At 40.9% G+C, this 21,545-nt stretch overlaps 1 protein-coding gene across 2 annotated transcripts; it reads left to right on the top strand.

Moving 5' to 3' along the window:
- The first annotated feature begins 115 nt into the window (after positions 1-115).
- On the top strand, positions 116-19,913 carry mybpha (myosin binding protein Ha). 2 transcript variants are annotated; one of them, XM_035656226.1, is made up of 13 exons: positions 116-400; positions 2,885-2,950; positions 3,641-3,775; positions 4,191-4,358; positions 8,124-8,212; positions 8,331-8,526; positions 8,932-9,071; positions 10,206-10,365; positions 11,811-11,947; positions 16,421-16,607; positions 17,186-17,248; positions 19,392-19,434; positions 19,539-19,913. In XM_035656226.1, the coding sequence occupies exons 1-11, from the start codon at positions 157-159 to the stop codon at positions 17,224-17,226; spliced, it is 1,563 nt and encodes a 520-aa protein (XP_035512119.1). In that variant the 5' UTR covers positions 116-156; the 3' UTR covers positions 17,227-17,248; positions 19,392-19,434; positions 19,539-19,913. The 2 variants fall into 2 exon arrangements, with proteins under 2 accessions (XP_035512119.1, XP_035512120.1); XM_035656227.1 differs by lacking the exon at positions 2,885-2,950.
- The last annotated feature ends 1,632 nt before the right edge of the window (positions 19,914-21,545 follow it).

Raw genomic sequence — 21,545 nt, 5'->3', positions numbered from 1 at the left:
AGATGTGCCTGAAGTGGGTAGGGGGGGTGTATATGTCTGGGAGTGGGGTATTAAAGTCAGGGAATGGGAGGAGTTGTCCACCAAGCCTCAAGCTATATATATTACCTAAGACCCTCTTGGATCCTTCATCCAGAGGACTGGCCGTCTATCAGCACGATGCCAGGAAAACCTGCCCCCATCAAGAAGTCCCCAGGCAAGAAGGCTGCCGAGAAGGCACCTGAGCCCGCCCCGGAGCCTGAACCCGCTCCCGTAGAGGCTCCACCCGCGGAGGCTGCACCTGCGGAGGCTGCACCTGCCGAGGCCGCTCCCGCTGAGGCACCGGCAGAGGCAGCTCCTGCAGCCGAGGGAGAAGCAGCCCCCGCCGCCCCAGCAGAAGAAACCCCTGAAGGAGCCGCTCCAGGTACCTTATTGGGACTGAAGGGATCTCAATAACCTTGAAAATCCCTCTTTACAGCGGAAGTTGTGCTAAACTACCTTCACTAGTCTTAGTTAGGCTATCTTGGAGTAATACTGCTGTAAGTAAGGTTACAGTTGCCCAGTTTATTAGGAACAAATCCTCACTTACCTAAAAGTTAAAATGTTCAGTTTCTGTTGAAACTGTTAAAATGTTCAGTTTCTGTTGAAACTGTTTCAGAGAGGAACTGATCCATTTGGAGGCTGCAGCCACTTTGCGCTTCTGTTGAATTTTATTATCTTACACAGACAGGTGTTTCTATTATTTTGTCCACCCCATTTATATCATGAATCAACACCTCTCTGACACAGTTTCAACACAAGTGAACATGATGACCTTCGTGTGTGTTGCTTTTATTGCAGGACTGTATCAGACTGCACCTAATAAACTGACAATGAGTGCACATACATTAGCTAATCTTCCTCTTCTTTTTTTGCATGTTTGCATCAGTACAGCAGCAATATTATGAGTTATGTTGCACTTATGGACCATGTCTCCTATGATTTAAGGCCTCTAAGATCCAGCACAGTATCCTTTTTTGCATTATGCTTTATGCTGGGTCTGAATTAGAAATGCTTCAATAACTTATTATACATCCACAAAACAAATCTGTAGTCTTTTGACTCCTGATTTCAGTTCCTGACCCCAAGAAACTGCACATACAGCAATCAGCTCTGGAAACAAGGGCTGCTGCAGCAACTCTATCCTCAATCACTCTTAAAACCAAAGTGATACTTGTTGAAATTCTTTCTCAAAATGTACTGTTATTTATGGTGGAGTTAAAACGGCGCAGACTTTAATTATAGTCTCTAATGTCTTCCATCCGTACAGTGTAAAACTGAGTGTGTAGAGATGTCTGTACTGCAGATCTCTTCTCCAGTGAACATGTATCTCACATCTAATACACTAAACTTGCTGATAGTAAATCACATTGCGATCATCATTAATGATCATTTTCTGGTAGGGATGCACCGATTGGGACATTTCAGTTTCGCACTTTTGTGCCAGGGAAACACAGATAAGCATCTCGGCCTCGTTGCTGCTCAGTTTATTTCTTTTCTCATCCACAAACAGCCGCTCACTGTCCGCTCTGCTGCATGGAGCACATCAGTATTTGCGTGCAGTTCAAGCCAGTGCTGGCTTAGTAGTATATGCTTGTAAAAAAAAACAACAGATAAACATCAGCCTCTGACTTCAGTGCATGCATTTGGCCGATGTCAGTCAACAAGGCAAATACCAATAAATCGGTGCATCCCTATTTCCTGGCCTTTCATTTCATTGCATTTGTATTAAATTAGCCATTGTTGAAGTCCCTGCAGCAACAGTTCCTGTGACAAGTAACAGAACAAGTAAATGCATGGGACTTATATGATGGTTAAATAGCTGGACCCACCAGTGATATCTACACCACCAACCAGGTACTGGAAAATCCACAACTGAACCACTTACATCTTTTCTTACTTACTCCAGACCTTGGTTGGTAAATTATATCAGTAGTGGATGTAGTTGAGTGACTTTTTGCCTGCCTGCTAACATGTAACCCCTAACTTCAGCTGATGCCCCTGCCACCGAGGAAGCCGCTGATTCAGCGACTCCTACTGAGGGTAAACACACACCGCAGGCGGTCCACACACACACACACACACTGTAATGCATGACATGTGTGTTTGTGTCCCACTGTGCACCACACATGGTGTGTGTGTTTCTGGCTCATCGCCTGTTGTGTTTACTGGTATTTCTGTCTGTAAATCTTCATAATGTGTAAGTTTTTAACCAACATGTGAGGTTTCTCTTTGTGCACACATCATAATGGTCTTCTGCTGTGTGCAAATGTCCTTCAGTGTCTCTAAAATGTGTTCAGGAGTCAGCTTTTGAGGTCATAAAACCATCTGTTCTCGTCACTGTGAATACGGAAAGCTATGTCCCCACTGCTATGTCCTGCTGCTTGCTTCAGTGGTGTCTATCTTGATCAAATTAGTTTGAAACTGATTGATTCCCAGCATGACTAATGTCATAATGTAAGCTACTTAGTGGCTTTCCTAATGGCATTTTAACGCTAGCTGCCGCTCCCGCCGCTGAAGACGGCGCCGCAGCTCCTCCTGCTGCAGACGCTCCTGCTGCAGACGCTCCTGTTGCAGACGCTCCTGTTGCAGATGCTCCTGCTGCAGATGCTCCCACAGATGGTAAACATAAACTACCACACAAACAACAGAATCACTTGTCGACTGCAAAAAGTGCTACCCATCATGCTTTCCCCCAGCTGTGAGGACTAGTGGATTGTTAACAGAACCTTGAACCTCCTGATAATATTTTCCAGTGAAAACATTCTGACAGGTTGATATGGAAAAGATGCCCTGGATATTTATCAGGTCCTCATTGCTGGTGTTTGTGTCTAAAAACAACATTAACCTCCTGCTTGTTTGACGCTAGCTGCTCCAGCAGAAGCTGCCGTAGTTGAGGAGCCGCCAAAGGCCCCCACGCCCCCACCTCCTGCAGGTAACACCAACATTTACGCTCTGCTGTTAGCTTGGTTCAGGTTTGAACACCCAGTCAAGGTCAATGACAGATGTTATGACAGGGACACATTTCTCTTCAAAACCCAAAGATATTATGTACGACAAAAAAAACACCAAATCCTAATTTTTTCAAGGCACATTGAAGCTTTAAAAATCACTAGAAGCCTTATTCTATCAAAATACTGGAGATTTTAATTTTCTCTCAATCCATTCACCATCTTATCGTCTCAGCTTTACTTCAGGTGATGACTTCTTATGAAAATGGATATGTATGGATATAATTGTAAAAAGGTTTTAGCTCAAATCCCACATTATTAGAGCTGAAAATATTAGTTGAATAATTGATTAGTTGATTGCTGAGAAAATAATCTGTAATTACTTTGAAGTTTGGATCATTGTTTTAAAGCAAAAATGCCAAAAATTGTTGTTATCAGATTCTCAGTTGTGGAGATTTGCTGTTTTTCGTTGTCTTAGATGTCACCTTGAGCTTTGAGAAATTGTGATGGAAATTTTTCACGATTTTCAAATTGTTTAATCGTTTAATTTGTTAATTAATAATGAAAGTCTGACAAGTAATATCATGTTGTAGAATGGAGAGTCCGTGGGTAATTATTCCATTGTCATCTAATCTCATCTTACTATTATATACTTCTGTTTGAACCTCCTTCAGTCCCCACCAGCGCTCCTCTGGAAGTGTCTGTGGAAGATGTGAACGACTCCAGCCTCACTATTAAATGGCAGACTCCGGAGACCATTGGAGACTCCGGCCTGGACGGATACACGGTCGAGTACTGCAAGGATGGAAGTAAGTCGGTGTATGTGTGTGTGAGGCTGCACCTGTCCCCCGAGTGTCAGAGGGCAGATAGACTCATAGCTGGGTCCAGGCCGTATACGGCAGGCAGCATTTCACCGGCTGTCACTGTATCTCCTGACACCACTTTTAGAAGCGCTGGTTTGCTCAGATGACAGCATGCCGTCTGAGATTTCATCATGACGGCCAAAGTGTACTCCTTATGGGCAGGTTGTTTGTAAACTTGTGTCGACAGGCGATAAACCACTTAACATGCCCCATTAAGGGATGTTTTACGCTCTCCAAATGGAAAAAAGCTTCAGCAGGAAATGTGTGTTTAGAAATAAAAGTTTATTGACCTATCATGATGTGTAAAGTGTAAATTGCACTAAAAGCTGCAAACTAACTGGAACCCTGGGTTTCCCTGCAGCAACAGACTGGGTTGTAGCTAACGAGGAGCTGACCCCAGCTAACCGCTACTGCATCAAGAGTCTGACAGCCGGTGACCTGCTTCATGTGCGCGTGGTGGCTGTAAACCCCGGTGGTCGCAGTGAACCCGGTACAATTGCTGCGCCTGTGCCAATCCGTGAGGTTGCCGGTGAGTAGCAGACAGTCGCACTCAGTCACACAACAGACTACTTGCAAATGTCTGCTTAAAGGGAAGTTCAAAAGAGTCCAAACTACAATAGTAAGCTTCTTCTAGTATAAAAAAATTATGACATTAATACTACTTGGAGAACCAAAGACGTTGCAGGAATTTCTTCCATCAGTGGGGCTGTGTGTGAATATAACTGTGTCCAAATATGTCCAAATATATTGTTGGATTTCTCCACAAATAGTCCCTACAAATCATGCAGTTGATATTTGAAGTTTTTTCACCAGGTTTTAAGACGGCTTTTAAAATGTCTGTCTCCAGCCTCTTTATCAGGAGCTCCCCGATAGTTGTAACTTATGACCTATCCTTAAAATACTCATGTTGCAGCCAGGGAGGTAGAGGTTGGTATTAACTGCCAAGGCCTCAGATGGACTGCACAGATGTATGCACATAAATCCCACAGGTGTTGACAAGACCTTTCATTAGCTGTAAATCATGCTTTCACTTGTATACACACCTTCAGTCACTGTTACTGCAGGACTGACAAATAGGAAAATAAGGTCATACGCTCACAAATCTTCTTCTTGAATTTTTCTGTTATTAAATTAATAGAAACAGTGTTTGGACCTGTTGTTTCTTCCTGGTAGCATCCTAAAGGACTAAAAAAAAAAGCTAACAGGAATCAGAAACTTTAGCACTCCTCAAAATGTATGATTAAATGCTTTAATAACATAAAACAATATAAAAATTAAGCAAACAGTCCAATATACATTTATATACAGTCATACACCGATATACATATGAATATACAGAAGAGGACAGTTAAAGTTATAATTAAAATGTTTAACCGCAGAACTGATTGCAGTTAAAATGACACATGATACAACCTATTTAGAACACAGACATAGAAAAACACTGGATCCAGGCCAGGATAAAAAGTCTTTCCTCTTATAGTATAAGAAATCTGTTGCACCGCTGCACCATATAATCTACTGACTACAGCTGCATCAATCCTCAACATGATTTAATAGAAGATTGAGTCGGGAAAAGGAGTATATTTGGCTAATGAGCCATCTGGCAGCCATATTTTTTTACTGACTTCAACCCTGTCAGTGTCACCTCACTGTCACTCACTCACTTAAATTTATGGCGGTGGCTCTCTAGCTGTCCTGTCGTCTGGCACAGGTATCACTTAAAGACATTACAATAAATAAACTGTGGATAATATAACAATCAGTTTAATTCACAGCCACACTAGCGATGTGGAGTGTCGCTCTACTAGTCCAGACTGAAATACCAAATCAGCAACTGTTTAATGGAGTGCCATTAAGGTCAAATGTCACTCACTAAATACCTGCAAAACTGATGACATTCCCATCAGCCTCAGCTGTACTTCATGTTTAGCACTAATTAGAAACAGATAGCATGCTACCACGCTAAATTAAGATGGCAAACATTATATCTGCTAAACATTCGGCATATTAGCGCTGTCATTGTAAGCATGCTTCGTTAGCATTTCACTCAAAGCACCACTGTGCTGAAGTACAGCAGAGAATGATGTCTGGGTTTTGGTACTGATACCAAAACGATACTTTTTTGACAAATTTAAACACGTTTTATAAAAATTTTAAGTTTAAATAAACTCCATTTCAGAAAGCAATCCTTCGTCTTCTCAAGTTGAATACAAACTCAATAAATCTGCTTATATACTAGAGTCTAAATCAATTAAATTATTATTTAATATATAATAAATTATTAAATTACCCAGCCCTACTCTATAATACATCTCTTCTTTACCATGAAGCTGGTGTCTTGTTGGTATAAACCGTCAGAGTTGAAAATTTTTGGTTAAATTCACTTCTAAGTCACATCTATGTAATTAGTAATATTAAGCACTGTTCCTCTTATGCTGGTTTGTATTAAGAAGTCCAGTAAAAGGCTTCAAAGTACACAGATATTCATTTGCTCTCATCTCTCTGTCTGCAATAAAGGATAAAATGCCACAAAAAATGAAAAGCAAACGTATGAAAAAATTTACTAAAGTGATACTTTCCACCCTGTATTTGTTTAAAAAGAGATTGGTTTTGTTACTGGAGTGGTGAATTTCCATCAGCCCTCACACTGAGTCACATTGATGTGTGGTGTAGACCTGAGCTCACATGCCCCAGTTATCTACTTTAATAAGGACAGCTTACTGTCTCTGAGCATATTTCCTCAGGTCAGGGTTTAAACCGCTACAAACAAACAGGAAACTTTAGTGCAGAAATGAAACTAGGACTGCTGGTCAACTGAGGGGAGCGAAACATGAGCCTAATTGATGGATTGTGGGTGGCTTGTTGGGGGTAAATTCAGCTGTGTGTCAGTCCACACTGTCCTGACTAGACACCATCGACATGCACAAGCTTCTGATAAAGACATGCTGTCCTACATTTGCTGAAAGCCCCCCACAAAGACACTTTATCCAGAGACAAAGACAGATTATAGATTGTTTGGAGGAGGACTTGTTGGCTGCTGGATGCCGTAATGCCATCAACACTTCTGGGCATTGCTGGGAAGTGTGCTGATTAGCACGGATTACTGTTTGAGCCAAATCTGGAGGCAGACCTGATCCTCATGGGGAATGATGGTTCCAGCAGCCAGATTCCAACCTGCCCAGCAGTGTTATGGTGACAAATGTTAGGATGAGGAGGATGGGACACACTGGGCAAGAAACCAGGTTTAATGGGGAGCAACAGAGGGCGGAAGTGTGACAGCTAGGAAAAGATGGACAGGAGATTGATGGGGATTGCAATAAGAGGATATTTTGAGTGGATGAGGAGAAGGGGTTAGAGATGTGATGGAGGGCAGCAGCTTGGTTGTTTCATATATCCTGTAAGCCCTGAGAGCTTTTCAGACATTTGCTGCTTATGCAAAAACACGCAGGGATGCTGTTCCTGATACTTAGCACCCGGCCTGAACGAAATGAGCCGGCATAGTGGCAAAGGCACGAAGTCCCAACCCCGGTGCAATTTAATCCATATTATTTTATTCGCAGCTAGAGCACACCGGCAGTTATCACACTTGATTTGGGTGTCTACAGTTTCCAGTCTGTTGTATAGTTCAGTGTATCTGGATGTGATGTTTAACCACTCCGATCTGTTGAAAGTGATGATATCTTCCTGCTGCTTCTTTGTGCTTGACACGAGGGAACACGTGTTGGGGTTCATCCCAGTGTCTCATCACCAAAGTTATTTTAAGAGCTGCTGGATGCAGGGTCTTCCTCTTTTGCTTCTCTCTACCCAGATACTGTACTTTTCCTCTCACACACACAGACTTTCTTTTCCCAGATTCCCAGTGTCGTATCAGTTTATCTCTGAAAGAGCAAATAGTCTAATAAAATTAATAACAAATGTTAAGTGTGCTATCAAAACTATTAAAATGTATGTTTGGATCGTTGGACAGTATGATCTAACTTGGGGGTTAATTTTAGCTCCTTTAGTCATGTTCTCTTATCAGCCTTGCCTTGCAGTGGCTGGTCTATTTAGGTCTTGTTGATTGTCATTTCAAGCACACATGACCCCACTTTAAAGACACAAAAGGGAAGTGTACACTTGCAGCTGGTAATGCTAGCTAATGTTGTCAAGTGCAGGATTTTTTTTCACTTAGGTGCCCAGTTGATGTGATGTATACCAAGTTTACCAGCATATGCAACATATCAGTTAATCAAAATAGAAAACAAACATATGGATGAAGCAGAAAATAAACATGCTTGACTTCTTGTTTTTTCAGAGCGACCCAAGATCCGCATGCCCCGCGCTCTCAGATCTCGCTATGTAAAGCAGGTTGGAGAGCAGATCAACCTGGTTTTACCCTATCTTGTAAGCCGGCACATACACACACCATCTTTAAAGCCCACGAATAACGTATACAGTTGGCAGACATTACACTCCTCCTCGCATCTTCTCACCTCTTATTTCTGTTTTTCCAACTCATCAGGGAAAGCCCAAACCTGTGGTGTCCTGGCTTAAGGATGGTCAGCCTTTGGATACAAAGAGGGTCAACATCAGGAACAGTGACAAGGACAGCATTTTGTTTATCCGCACCGCTCAGAGGGAGGACTCTGGCGTTTACGAGATGACTGTTAAAGTGGACAGCTTTGAAGACAAAGCCAACCTCATCCTGCAGATCGTGGGTGAGTCACACATGCATACCTTTACTTTGAAACACGCGCATAAATTCACATGTGCGTGCGACGTGCAAATGTTGACTTATTTCAGACCTCCCTGTTGAATCTGCTCAGCTGTTTGTGCAGCTGACTTGTTGACTTGTTAGTTCTGAGACTCGTGACTCGCATCCAGCAGAAATTCAAAGCACTGGCCAACATACATCACACCTCTAACAATGATGTCCTTTGACCTCGGAGTGCTTGACCCTGCTGGCAGCTGCTGCTGTTAAAATTTGTAGAGGCATTACGGTACAAATATATGGTCCACTTTTGATCTAACTGGGTTGGGAGCAAACACCTTTTGTGCTTTGAGGTACACACTGGTTAAGATTTTAATCCTTTATAAACACTTACAGTAATGTGTCTCCTCAGAGCTGCCCGGCCCTCCTGCCAGTGCGAAGCTGGTGGACACCTGGGGCTTCAATGCTGCTCTGGAATGGACCCCTCCCAAGGATAATGGCAATACAGAGATTACTGGATATACCGTCCAGAAGGCCGACAGGAAGACTGGGGTATGACAGATGTTCTGATACAAATACATCAGGCCAATCACATTGCCAGACTGGTTGAAGTTGCAGGCATAAACCGGATTAACGGGAGTTAACGGGAATCCCGCTGTAGATACCAATCGTGTGGGTTTTGATTTGTAGTCTAGTGTCTTATTTCTCCTATTTACGCTAATAGTGCTACCACAACACTACACAGATGTATATGATCAGGCCTGTAATGCTTTAATTAGATTCCCTATTGTAACTGTGTTTTCAACTTGCTTCATGTTTTATTCATTTTGAACAATCTCTACTAGCATCAGAAACTTAAAGGAGAAAACATGAGCAGTACAGGCTGAAGTGGTTGCATTTTTTAAGGATTTCCACGTTAGCTTCTGCAGTTACAGTGTAACTCTAATTTGTAGTAGGAGCTTTACATTCACATAGCATTGCAAGTGTAAATCGGAAAAATTTGGAATTTAATTAATTTTTAATCTGCAGGGAAAGGAGGATAAATGGATATTGTATTTGTTTATCAGTGGAATTCAGAATGACTACAATGAGACGATTTACCAACAGAAGACTGAGACAGAAGACTGAGACAGAAGACTGAGAACAATTACAATTACGAATCAATGCAAAAACTGTATGTGATCACGATAAATTTGTGTTTTTTGTCGGGATATGAACTAAACAGTATTTATGTATTTAAGTGTACAAAGTATGCAAGGACATAAATATTCTATTGCACTCCAACTCTGACTGTAGTGTAGAGAGAATTAGTCTAAAACCGGCATCCTAATGATTATAAACTCATAAGGCAGTGAGGATTCTTCAGCAGAGGAAGATTGACAGAAAGAGAGAGAAAAGGAATGTTGGAGTGATGGATTAAAAGTAGAAAATGAGCAGGGAACAAGGTGCAAAGAAAAACTGATGGAGAAAGTGAAAGGCATTGAAAAATTCAATAGGGGATCAGGAGAATGAATTGGGTAGAGTTAAATCACAGTGGATGAAAAAATGAAAATCTAACTGCCTACCTGAAGTTATCAGGCTAATGATGGGGTAGATTGATAGCTCACTGGTAATAACCAATCTAATGAGGGCAAATCACAATATAGTTTTCTATCTGTGCTGTACTGAACGTGTTTCTGCCTGCAGGAGTGGTTCACGGTGCTGGATCACTACCACAGGCTAACTGCCACCATCTCAGACCTCATCATGGGCAACTCGTACAGCTTCAGGGTGTTCGCCGAGAACAAAGTGGGCGTCAGTGAGTCGTGTGCAGTCACCAAGGAGGTGGCTACCATCCAGAAGACAGGTGACCTTCCTGATTCATTTCTTAATTTGTCTGGGGTCAATTTGTCGATATGATAAAGAGTTTTAGTAGCAGAGCTTCAGTACAAGTGGGTACTTAAAGTTTAATGAGCTGCAGTAAGTCTGTGAGAGTCTTGAGTGTGTGCATGTGTGTGTATGTGTGTGTGTGTGTGTGTGTGTCTGTTGTTTAAGTGAAGGCTTGAGGAGTGGAAATGGCCTTGGCACTGCTTTAATCATAAGTGGGTAGCTCTCTTGGCCAGCACTCTGCTACTACTGAAATACATTTGAAGAGGCTCTGACAACATTAAGACAGCTGGCAGAGCAAATGTTGCTCTTCTTGTGTTCCTCTGTGTGTATGTGTGTGTGTTCCTTTGTGTATTTATACAGCATTTACCTGTGTATGTGTCTCTGTAAGGAATATCTCATTTGGTTTTGTACATCCAAATCAGGTGCTATGTGTTCCTTTTGTTATTTCTTGTTCTGCTTCCTTAATGATCTAAAATGTGCAACAATCCTTTCAATCTTGAGAGAAGAAATATCACATTTCTCCTCTTACAAAGTGTAATTCATAGGCAATAAAACGCAGCTCAATTCAATACACTCAGTTGGTCTGGGATGACCTGTAGCTAATGGTGGGTAATGTAACTTCAGGCAAATATTTTAATCATTATTAAATATTTGGATAATTACTGACTTAATGATTTCTCTTCACTTCTGCTACTGTTTCAATAAGGATAGATCAACTAGAAGAGTATAACAGATAACAACTGAAAAATGTGGAAGAACTTGTGACTAGACCCCATTGGCGTGATGTATCTTCATTAAGCATAGGCTTGTGATGATGATAGGAGTCTAGACACTGCGGGTGGTGGTGGAGTAAAGCCAACAGATGGAAGATGAAACCTCTCAGATCAATCTCTCAGATCATCCTGAGGGACAAGGTGGTGATGGGGAAGAGTGGGTTGCGTAATTCTACAGTCTAATTCTAAGACCGAATGACGGAAACACAGTGATATTTAAAGAACAGCGTTCAAGGACTGATTGGCTCGAGGGACGCGGGAAGAAAGATCATTGGTCAGAATCAGAATTCTCAATGAAAGCAATTGTGACAGCACGGCGACGCAGAGGTTACAGAGTTGATTGGAGCAAGAAAATAGGACATTTCCTACAGAAAGAAAGTTAGAGGGGAAAGATCTTCCTGTCACCAAAGCTTCATTCCATTAGTTTCTCACTACCGTCAATTGTAGCCACAGTGGCCACTATTCAGCAAGACCTACACACAGTAGTATCGCTTTCAGGCACAAGTCTCTTATGGTTAACCACTACTTCTACGTATTACACATGGCTGCAGCTGCTTCATAGTAAGCACTTTTCTGTGCTTTCAAGTACAGACAAGTATTGTAATATTAGATACAATTTAGGTCTTAACATAGTTGTGTGTGTTCATAGGTATTGTCTACAAGCCTCCCGAGTACCCAGAGCACGACTTCAGCGAGGCACCCAAGTTCACCACCCCCCTCAGTGACCGTGCTGCCACCATTGGATATACCACCAAGCTGCTGTGTTCTGTGCGTGGATGCCCCAAGGTCAGGCAAACACTTCCGTAATACATCATATCATTGTATCTTGTCCTGATGGCTGATAGCTCATTGATTGGAATTGTATGCCACTGACCTTATCTGTTCCTTTTATTAATGCCATGTTGTTGCATGTTTTTCTGACTGTTTCCGCAAAACAATGACATCAAACTTCTCTTCGTCTGCGCTGCTGGAAACTTAGAAAATGGAAGAGTCCAAAGCATTTAGAAACTTTACTATAACTCTCTAACTTTCTATACTATGTTCAGACTCTGAAAAATTGCTGAAAAATTCCACACAGATAATTGATCAGGGATCAATAAGGGAATCAACAAAGAATATAGGGCCGATAAGCAGAATCGATAGTGGCACTGGTATCAATAAAAATCTTATTGATTCCCATCCTTACTAGCAGTCAGTATTTTAACCTGTGATTGGTTGTTTGGAGCACATCCTCCCTGGGGAAACATCTGGAAGATTGTCTTATTGAGATTATGGATATTTCTCATATTGTTGGAAGTTGCATTCTCTTTCTCTTATACGGCATTTGTCATTCTATATTTAAACACTTTTGTTCTCAATGGAGGACCTTGATAAATCATTTTGAGGTGTGTGGTATACTGCTTCAAATGTGGTATTAATGTCACTGCTATAAAGATCCACTGTAGAACTGGGGCAGGGCTTACACTGGTATGTCTATGTGAAGTTTCCGTGTGTCTCTCACTGTTCTTGGCGGGCACTGCTCTGGTTAAACATATCTTTACAGTTGTCTGTCTGACGCAGACGGCTTAGATAGCAGGCCATGCTGGAAATGCAGTTGATTATGTGTCCTATTTGTCCTTGGCTTCTCTCATCAAGGACAGCAGCGGTTGCACAGTCTGCACATGCCAGGGTAGTTGAGACAAATCAAACGAGAACCGAGACTGCACTCAGCCTGTCTGATTGTCCTCAGTGTTTCCCATTAATCAAATGTGGTGGCCCACCACAGCCTAATTTGTCCCGCAACACTTTCATAATGAACTGAAAATATTTTATAACATATTATCTACAACAGTGTGTTTTCTGCAGTTTTTTCTGTAGTTGTTTCAGTGAAGCATCTCTCAATCCCAGTCAATCAGAACTGTTTTGAAAACATGCTTTGTGGGTGGGACTTTTTTGCCATATCATCATCATTTCTATCAACTAATGTGTTCTTCTTCATTGATCTACCCTCTTAATTTGCTTAAAGTGCAGCAGATTGATACATTCAACTTTAAAATGTACATTTTCTTTGAGGGAGCATCTCCACAACAGTCTCACAAAACAGAAAAGAGCCTGAATTTGAAAACGCAAGGACTCGGAGGAGGGACTGCTGCTCTTTGGTGTGATTTTCAAAGTGCCATGTGTTGGCTATTCCCAGAGCTGCGAGTACAGTATGTTTATGGTTTATACAGTGAAACCCTGGCTCATCACAGAGTGGATGCCTGTGTTTGAGAATAAGGACACAGTTGCTGATTCACACCCTGGTCCTGAAATTATGATCTATATACGTAGACCCACTGTGTCTAAATGAGTCTTTCCTGCCTGTCCCTGTGGACGAGCAGGCTTGAGTTCTGCAATCAGAGCAACCGAGTCGGAGCAGCTGTGTGAAAGCATATCCACTGATCATCTGTAGGGGACCAAGGAAAGACAGGCACTGAATACCTCCTTCATATAGGAGACCCACATACTCTGAATGTGTACTTAACCCATGTTTGACCCCATACTTATGAAACTGCTGTCACAGGTTAATCCCTCAGTGTCACCACTCAACTCAAGTTCCTCACACATCACTATAAACCAAATAATTGCATATTATTACAAACCATTATATAAAATAATGTAATTTATCTCACACCCTCTCTGTCTCTATGTATATAACTTCTCTAAATTAAATAAGTTCACACATGGGCTGTAAGTGCATTATAACATGTTTATTGAGCCGCTTTCTTTTCTTAGGCTCAGAGTCCAGAGCCCATTGTGAACTGCTGAGGAGGTCCAACAGAAAGGCATGTAGTGTGATAAGTTGTCCTGCTGACTCTGATAAAGAGCTGTCACATATATCACATATAGAGGCAGATACTACACAGGGAGCTGAGAGGGAGAAGGGAGAGAGGATAGATAAGCACGGACAACAAAGAAGAGACAGTGATAAGAGGTATAGCCTGTTGTGCTGTCGTGGCTAAGTAGAGATGCTGCTGTATCACAGAAGGTACTATTTTTGCCACTCGTCCAAACTGCAGCACTGTTATCAGTGTGACTGACATTCTCACACATGGATACCCAAAGACGGAAATATGATGGGAAAGAAAGAAAGAAAGAAAGAAAGAAAGAAAGAAAGAAAGAAAGTAAGTAAGTAGGATAAAATATTGAGCAGAAGAGACGAGTGGATGGATTTACATTGTCTTTATCTCTGTCAATTAAACCTGACTAAGGGCTCTATCTTCATGTTGGCGCAGGGCACAGTGTCACACCCTGCCTTCAACCAGCTGATGTGTGATCATGCAGACATGGAATAAATTCTGTCTAATTCTTATCAGCTCTGTAATCCACAACTTTTCTCTGGTGACTCCCGGTAAAACCATCTGAAGAAAGCATCTGAATCTGTCTGATTGGAGAGATTTTGCGCACTAGTGATGCACAGATCGGCTGTATGCATAAGTCATCCACCTAACTGAATGAATTATCTACCCCTACTGTAGGCTGTATTGTTTTATGTTAAATGGCATATGTTTTCCGGGTGATTTCTTATATTCTTATATTGATTTATGAAAAGTTTTGAAAGATTTACTTTAATGATTAGAGAGGTTACTTTCAGTCATTATAAACATTTCCATAAGCACAGCAATATCAGCAGATATCATTTTGGATGTATAGAAGAATACAGAGCATTCATTAACATTAGATCCTGATTAACCATGTCACCTTGTTGAGGGAGATTTAAATAATCAATGAAGTTATACTGCTGTACTTTGTGCACCCAGAATCTCTCTTAAGAGATGCTTCACCCTGTTTCACCCTTATGCAACCCATAATGAATCCTGATACCATGCACTCATCCAAACTATGATCTTATTTAAACACAGATTTGTGCCTGTCATATAAAACCTGCAGGTTGGCTAAATGACCAGCACTAGCAGCATTATCATTTGTTCGAGGTGTTGGTTTGCAATGACATCATTACCGTCTGCCGAGGCATCTCCTCGCTGCCAGAGGCTCAAATATACAGTATTTGGTCTACTGCCATGGATGAAAATGTGTCCGTCATTTTAGTCATCCTCCACCTCATCCATCAGGTGGAGATAGAGAAGACTCAACAGATGACATTAGTTTTCACTTTACTATTTAGTTTACAACTTAAACTAAACTATACAAAAGTTTAACTTTAGAATCCCTCTAGATTTTAGACCCTGCTCTTCCACATTCTGGTATTTGCATAAAAACATCAAACTGCACAAAAAATGTACAACGTCATTTCATTGAAAACTGATGAATTAACTTTTAATAATTTTTTGCATAAGTAAGTTAATTAATATTAATCTCTGGATGTTCAGTTTACGTAAACTCATCGGAGGATAACCTACATACCTACAAAATGTTTGACCTTCTTTACTTTCTAAAATCACATGTCAGTGTTCCTAAAATAGAAGAAACATATTTTGAAAACTTGTCGTAAGCAGCAACGCATAACTAAATATGTTTTTTGCATCAGTAAGGAACGGTTGAAACCGTTCTGAAATGCATCAGCTGAGATGAAATCCAATAACCAGAGTCACATTGCATGAAGCCCGACTATGAGGAAATCCACGCGAGAGTGTCACTGAAACCCAGAGCAGCACATACTTGAAGTCAGGAAAAGACTTGAGTTACTCCAATTCTACCTTACTGTCACACTCAGCACAGACTGTCTGAGTTCACTGGAAGACAAGCTGACAACTGACTGACTGACTGACTGACAGTCTACTTGAATACCACAAACATGTCCAAAAACACATGCAAAACTGTTTACCCAAAAATAAGATGATTGACAGGGTTTTGTTGTAATGAATGTGTAATATTGGAAATTTTAGCAATGTGTTCAACTCGGGATAGGAAGGGAGCACACTGGTTGATTTGGATGTCTAATGTGATCGAGGAAAGTGTTGTAATGATAAATAGACATTAATTTCAGAGATAGCAGTTCAGATTGAAAATCTGTTTTCAGCAGTCGAGTAATTTACTTTTGTTGAAATGCCAGAAGCTAAAACTGAACAGTAACATCAATAGTCAGAGTTTTGTAATGTGCTAAAATTCATACTTAAATGATATAATTTGTATTCAATTTATCAGGTAATATTTGTTTCTTGTTGTCTGATACACCGATCCACTAGTGAACCTAAATCTCAAAAGTTCACCACAGATCACTGCTGATGTTTTAAAAAATCAGCACAGTTGACAGTATATTTTCAAAATGTCTCCTTTCAGCCTAAGATCGAGTGGTTGAAAAATCAGATGGTCATCGGCGACGACCCCAAGTTTCGTCAAATCTCTAACCAGGGCATTTGCTCCCTCGAGATCCGTAAGCCCTGCACCTTCGATGGTGGTGTGTATACCTGCAGAGCCAAGAACGCCCAGGGAGAGGCCATGGTCTCCTGCAAGCTGGAAGTGAAACGTAAGTATCTACAGACAAATGGAGGATAATGTTTTCAGTGAATACAGCCCGAATCTACTCAGGCTTCAAAATCACTTTTCAGAAGAAACACTTATTCACTTTCTTCCCAACAGTCAGGTGGGAAGATCAATACCACTTTAATGTGCACTGAATATGAGGCTAAAACCAGTAGCTGCTTAGCTTAGATTAGCATAAAGACTGGAAATGGAACAAAAGAGCTAACGTGGCTCTGTCTTATTCATTGAATCTCTTTTTTTATACTTCTTTTTGTGTACGAATTAAACAACGTATAACTTGTTAATTAATGAGCTTTAGAGGTGCTGGTAGACAAACTCCCCTTGGACAGGGCCAGGCTATCCGTTTCCCCCGTTTTCAGTCTTTATGCTAGGGTAAGTTACTGTAGAATTTAAAGTGGTATCCGTATTCATCACCTCTTTGCAAAATCAGCCTATTTCCCAAAATGTCAAACTACTCCTTTAAATATTGGAATATTATTAGTGTAACTGTAATAATATACCAGAACTTTAATCCATTAAAAAAAACTTGAATAATTTGTATATATATTCCTTTCCCAACAGAGATTATTCTTTCAGAGGCCAATAAAGAGAAGGGCAAATAAACCAACATCCAAATCTCCAGAGGTAAGGAACAAAGAAAAAAATCCATTCTTGTGTAAGTGAGACTGAGAATGTTCAGTCGTTCAGTGTTTTGGACACAAACATCTGTGGAAGCCATGCCTGAGATTCAGTTTGGCAGACCGATAACACTCCCATGCCTGTTGACAACTCATAAATTGCAGTGTTCTTAAACTCATAGCATCAAAGTGAAACCAGTAACAACTCATTTGCCCTTCCCTCTTGCCCTCTTCTTTCCTTCTCATATATGTCACCTCACTTCTGCTCCCTCCTCTCCACCCTCCTCCTCTGTACATCTCGTACGTTGCAAGCCCTGCTTTTGGATGTGGTAATGTGGCAAAGATTAATGTCAGTTAAATAGAAATACCAAAATTGATGTTTTTACAGCTTTAGCGTTTCTATTTATACCCTCACTGTTAGGCAGCCACATTCGGGTTTTGGTGTAGGCACTTCCATTTAAGCTGTTTAAATGCTCGAGTGGTGTAGTCTTTCAAGGAGTGTCAGGAGGCTTTGCTCACAGTTTCATTTCAACTGTTGACAAGAGACTGGCCCAGTAAAATATTTAAAAAAAAGGCATGAAGAGGTGAGTGACAAAAAGGAGGGGCAAAGAAGAAAAAAAGACATTTGAGCGGGAAGAATGATGAGACAGATGACTGAACGCGTTATTAAAGGGATGCATAGGATAGTTGAAGGTTGTAAAAAAGTTAAAGAGCGAAGGATAATGTTTTTATCTTACAGGACATACCACTGGTGCTTTTTACGGCACTGTGAAACACTATCGCTTCACATTCCCGCTGTACATTCAGAACATGTGAGCAAGGGGGCAATTACATTATATATATATATATATATATATATTAGTTTTTAATACTGTGAGGTGCATCATATGTCTCCTCTCCTCCTTTCATCTCTCAGCTTACTGACCGGCTCCTGAACATAATGTACACTACATTAAAACACACATTAATTAAGTGAAGGCTATGAGTTAACACTTATAACATGTTCTGGGTAAATACTCTATTCTGATTGGCTGCAGGGTGTCCATTAATTCCTAAAAATGGACACCTTGTTTGGCTTTATCCCTTAAATATAATGTGCTGCTTTTAGTGCAATGGTTTGTTACACAGGACCATCTCAAAAGTCATTGTTAGAAACTGTCTAGAAAAGGGCAGGCACATGTCAGATGATTGGATGAACAACCAATCAGATCAACGAACCATAGAACGAAGTCAAACTCTTAACAAAGTCAGTTGTGAGAAAAGCGAAAACATCTTTTCCATCGAGAAAAGCCTTCAGTTCCGCTGTTTGCTCTTGTTACAATTCATAAATGCTCTCCAGTTCTGATATAACTGCTGCTAGCAGCATCTATGCCAACCTCTGTAGCAGCCGCTATTGTTGTTTTTGAGCAAACAGTCACTTCTCCCACATGTTGTCACACCGGTCTGTAAACCATCAACTCAAAGTTGATTCTAGTGGCTGGTCAGGGAACCGGTGTTCCGACACTCACAACTGCAAAATGGGTGCACATTTTCTGCTCCCCCCCCCCCCCCGGCTGTAGCTTGAGTGATCAGATCTTAATGCATCCTGGATGTGTTTGGATGCATTCACACCTGTATTTACAGCTGCCCACTTTGTGATCAGATTACCAAACGCGCGTTTTCATGCCAAGTGTAAACTGCGCCTTATTGATGACGTGATCACGCTTCTGAGTCTGCTGAGTGTCGGGATGCAGTCCCGTTAGGCACAGCCTTACATGGGAGGGTCCCTCAAGGGGGAAAACGAGGGATTAAGCAGGGAGCGCCTTTGGTTGGGTGGGGGCTGGGGGTGATGTCAGTGTGGCACCCTACAGTTTCTAAAAATTACTCCAGATGATCTGACACACAGCCAAACTCTTCACATTACCATGAGTCAACAGGCGGAGCGGAGTGCTGTGAGAAGAAGGGAGAATGGGCTAAGAGGGCAGAAACCGAGCCAGATAATCCTTGATGGAAAACACGCAGTGGATCTCTTTCTCTCACACACACACACGTACAAAACCTCAAACAAATCAGCACACACTTTCTCCTAGAACATTCCTGACTGAAGTGAACACCTTAACACCTCAGGACCCTATTTAATGCTCTTCTTGTTTTATTTATCTTTCCACCAGTGCCTTTAAAGGACCAGCAGAAGTCCAGGTCTTATGTTTTAAGGTGGGTTTATTTGACTGTGTGTCTGTTTGTGTCTGTGTGGGAGCATTATACCCACATTAAATCCCTCTAACCCTTTCTGTATGTTTCTCTCTTAACTTGTTCAGAGTGTTTGAGGAGATGTAAGAGAAAGTTGTGGCTGGCTGTGCAGCAGTGTGTACATTATGAAAAAGGGGACAGAACAACATACCAACATCTTCATATCCATTTACCTTACCGTGCTCCGCCTACACGAACATCCCTGACTCACCCACTTCTTCCACAATGCAGGAAGGACCCAACCAATTGCAGTTTGCCAAATGTTGTATGTTATTTTAGCTGGTGAAATCTATGTAAGGCTATATTTACAATGTTTTTTTCTGCCTGTGTCCATGTGCTGTTTGTTACAGTACATCTATGTACTACCTAATAAAACAGTAAATCATTGGATATGCTATTGCAATGACTATATGGATGTGTAATAAAACTTGTATTTTACTATGTGTCATTTGGATTTCTACTCACATTTCGAGAGACTGTATGATGCTTACAATAAAACGCCACACAAATTTCCCATCATTTTATTTTTATAATGGAACAACCATAGTATATAGACACATCTGCTGGCTTTCAAGGTGTGGTATGGTGGCGATTAAAGAGGTGATTTGTCCAAAAAAGCACTATAAAACCATGCAGAAAGTTTTAGATTTATCTGGTGAGGTTTAAATATATGTCTCTAAAAGACTTCTGCTGCAACGCCAGTGGTAGTGAGTGGAATTTTTGTTTGTGTGCCTCAAACTAGAAAAGCTCAACATGTCTTCGGAAACAGTTCAAGCTGGGTAATTCAAAGACTGTGACATCAGCTATTTTTATTGGACCTATGTTCTACTGAATAAATAGTAGAAGTTGTAAAAATAGCTCCTGAGGTCTTTATCTCTAAACCTCAGCCTATGAAACCAAAACGATCTGCACGGTGAGAGAGCAGCAGTGATCATTGAGGGCTTTTTGTTTGATAGGGTGAAGGATCCCTTTAAATGAATACTCCGCTGTATAAAACACTCCACTTGTATAGCTACCCAGAGCCATAGTGGTCAGCCACTGAGCAACACTTTTGGCGCAGTTAAGAGGCCATAAAGATCCCCTCAAGACATTTGTTAAGACAAATATACCAATAATCTGCTTGTAACAATAATGTTTCTCTACAAAGAAACATTCATATCCTCAAAAAGGATTCTATTCCTTTTACCTCATAAAGAATTCCACAATCTATGAATATGCTAATTTAGTTCATTTCTAAAGTTTTCCTGCTTCCTTCATACCTCACTATAAAGTCCATTCTTGCATATATGCCCTGCTTGCTTCAAGTCTCTGCATTACACTTATATAAGTTGCAAGTTAGACCAGGATTGATTGATTGATTGATTACAAACAATTTGTGATGCCACAAATCATGCTCGTAGGCCCCACCCCTTAAAAAGCACAGAGAAACTTTCCTCTTTCAGCAGATGAATGTGAAAACATCCTTCTAGTGTCGCTCTCTGCACATACATCAACATCCAACTGTTCGAACAAAAAGAACACTTTAAGGACACTTTAATGCTGTACACGTTCCTCAATCATAAACACTTGTTAGGTTTATCTTCACTCATTAAACAATAAAGAGTTTTTAAAGTTCATATTACCACGTGTTAGGTATCGCAAAGAGGAAGTTTCTAACAGTATTTCACAGCCTGTTTCTCCTACATGAAAAAGAAGAACTGAACAATGTTATTGCATGTTATGACCATCTTACTCCTTAGTTTTACAAACGTTTAAGTGTGCAAGAAGAAGTTGGTTATTCACACTAGATGGAGTACGTCCATAGGATGAATAGAGGGGTTATTTGAGTACAGTATAGTGTGTCCAGGGTCAGCGGTGTGATTGGAGAATGTGATTTTCTGTGTTATACTGACATCTTATGGTGAGACAGGACAAGACAGAAAAACAGAAATGTGACATCCTGACACACACCATCAGCCATATGGGAAGTCATACTTTACAGAGTGTAACATCAGCAGTTCCTCTTCTGAAGTCTTTATGGTTAAAATTAGGGATGCACGATATTTTTTATTCTGCTAACGTTAAGGTACTCGACC

The sequence above is a fragment of the Morone saxatilis genome, unplaced genomic scaffold, assembly GCF_004916995.1.
Source record: "Morone saxatilis isolate NCDOM2014 unplaced genomic scaffold, NCSU_SB_2.0 Contig15, whole genome shotgun sequence".
Lineage (NCBI taxonomy): Eukaryota > Metazoa > Chordata > Actinopteri > Moronidae > Morone > Morone saxatilis.
The sequence above is the reverse complement of the archived record's forward strand: the minus strand, read 5'-3'. Positions and strand labels throughout refer to the sequence as shown.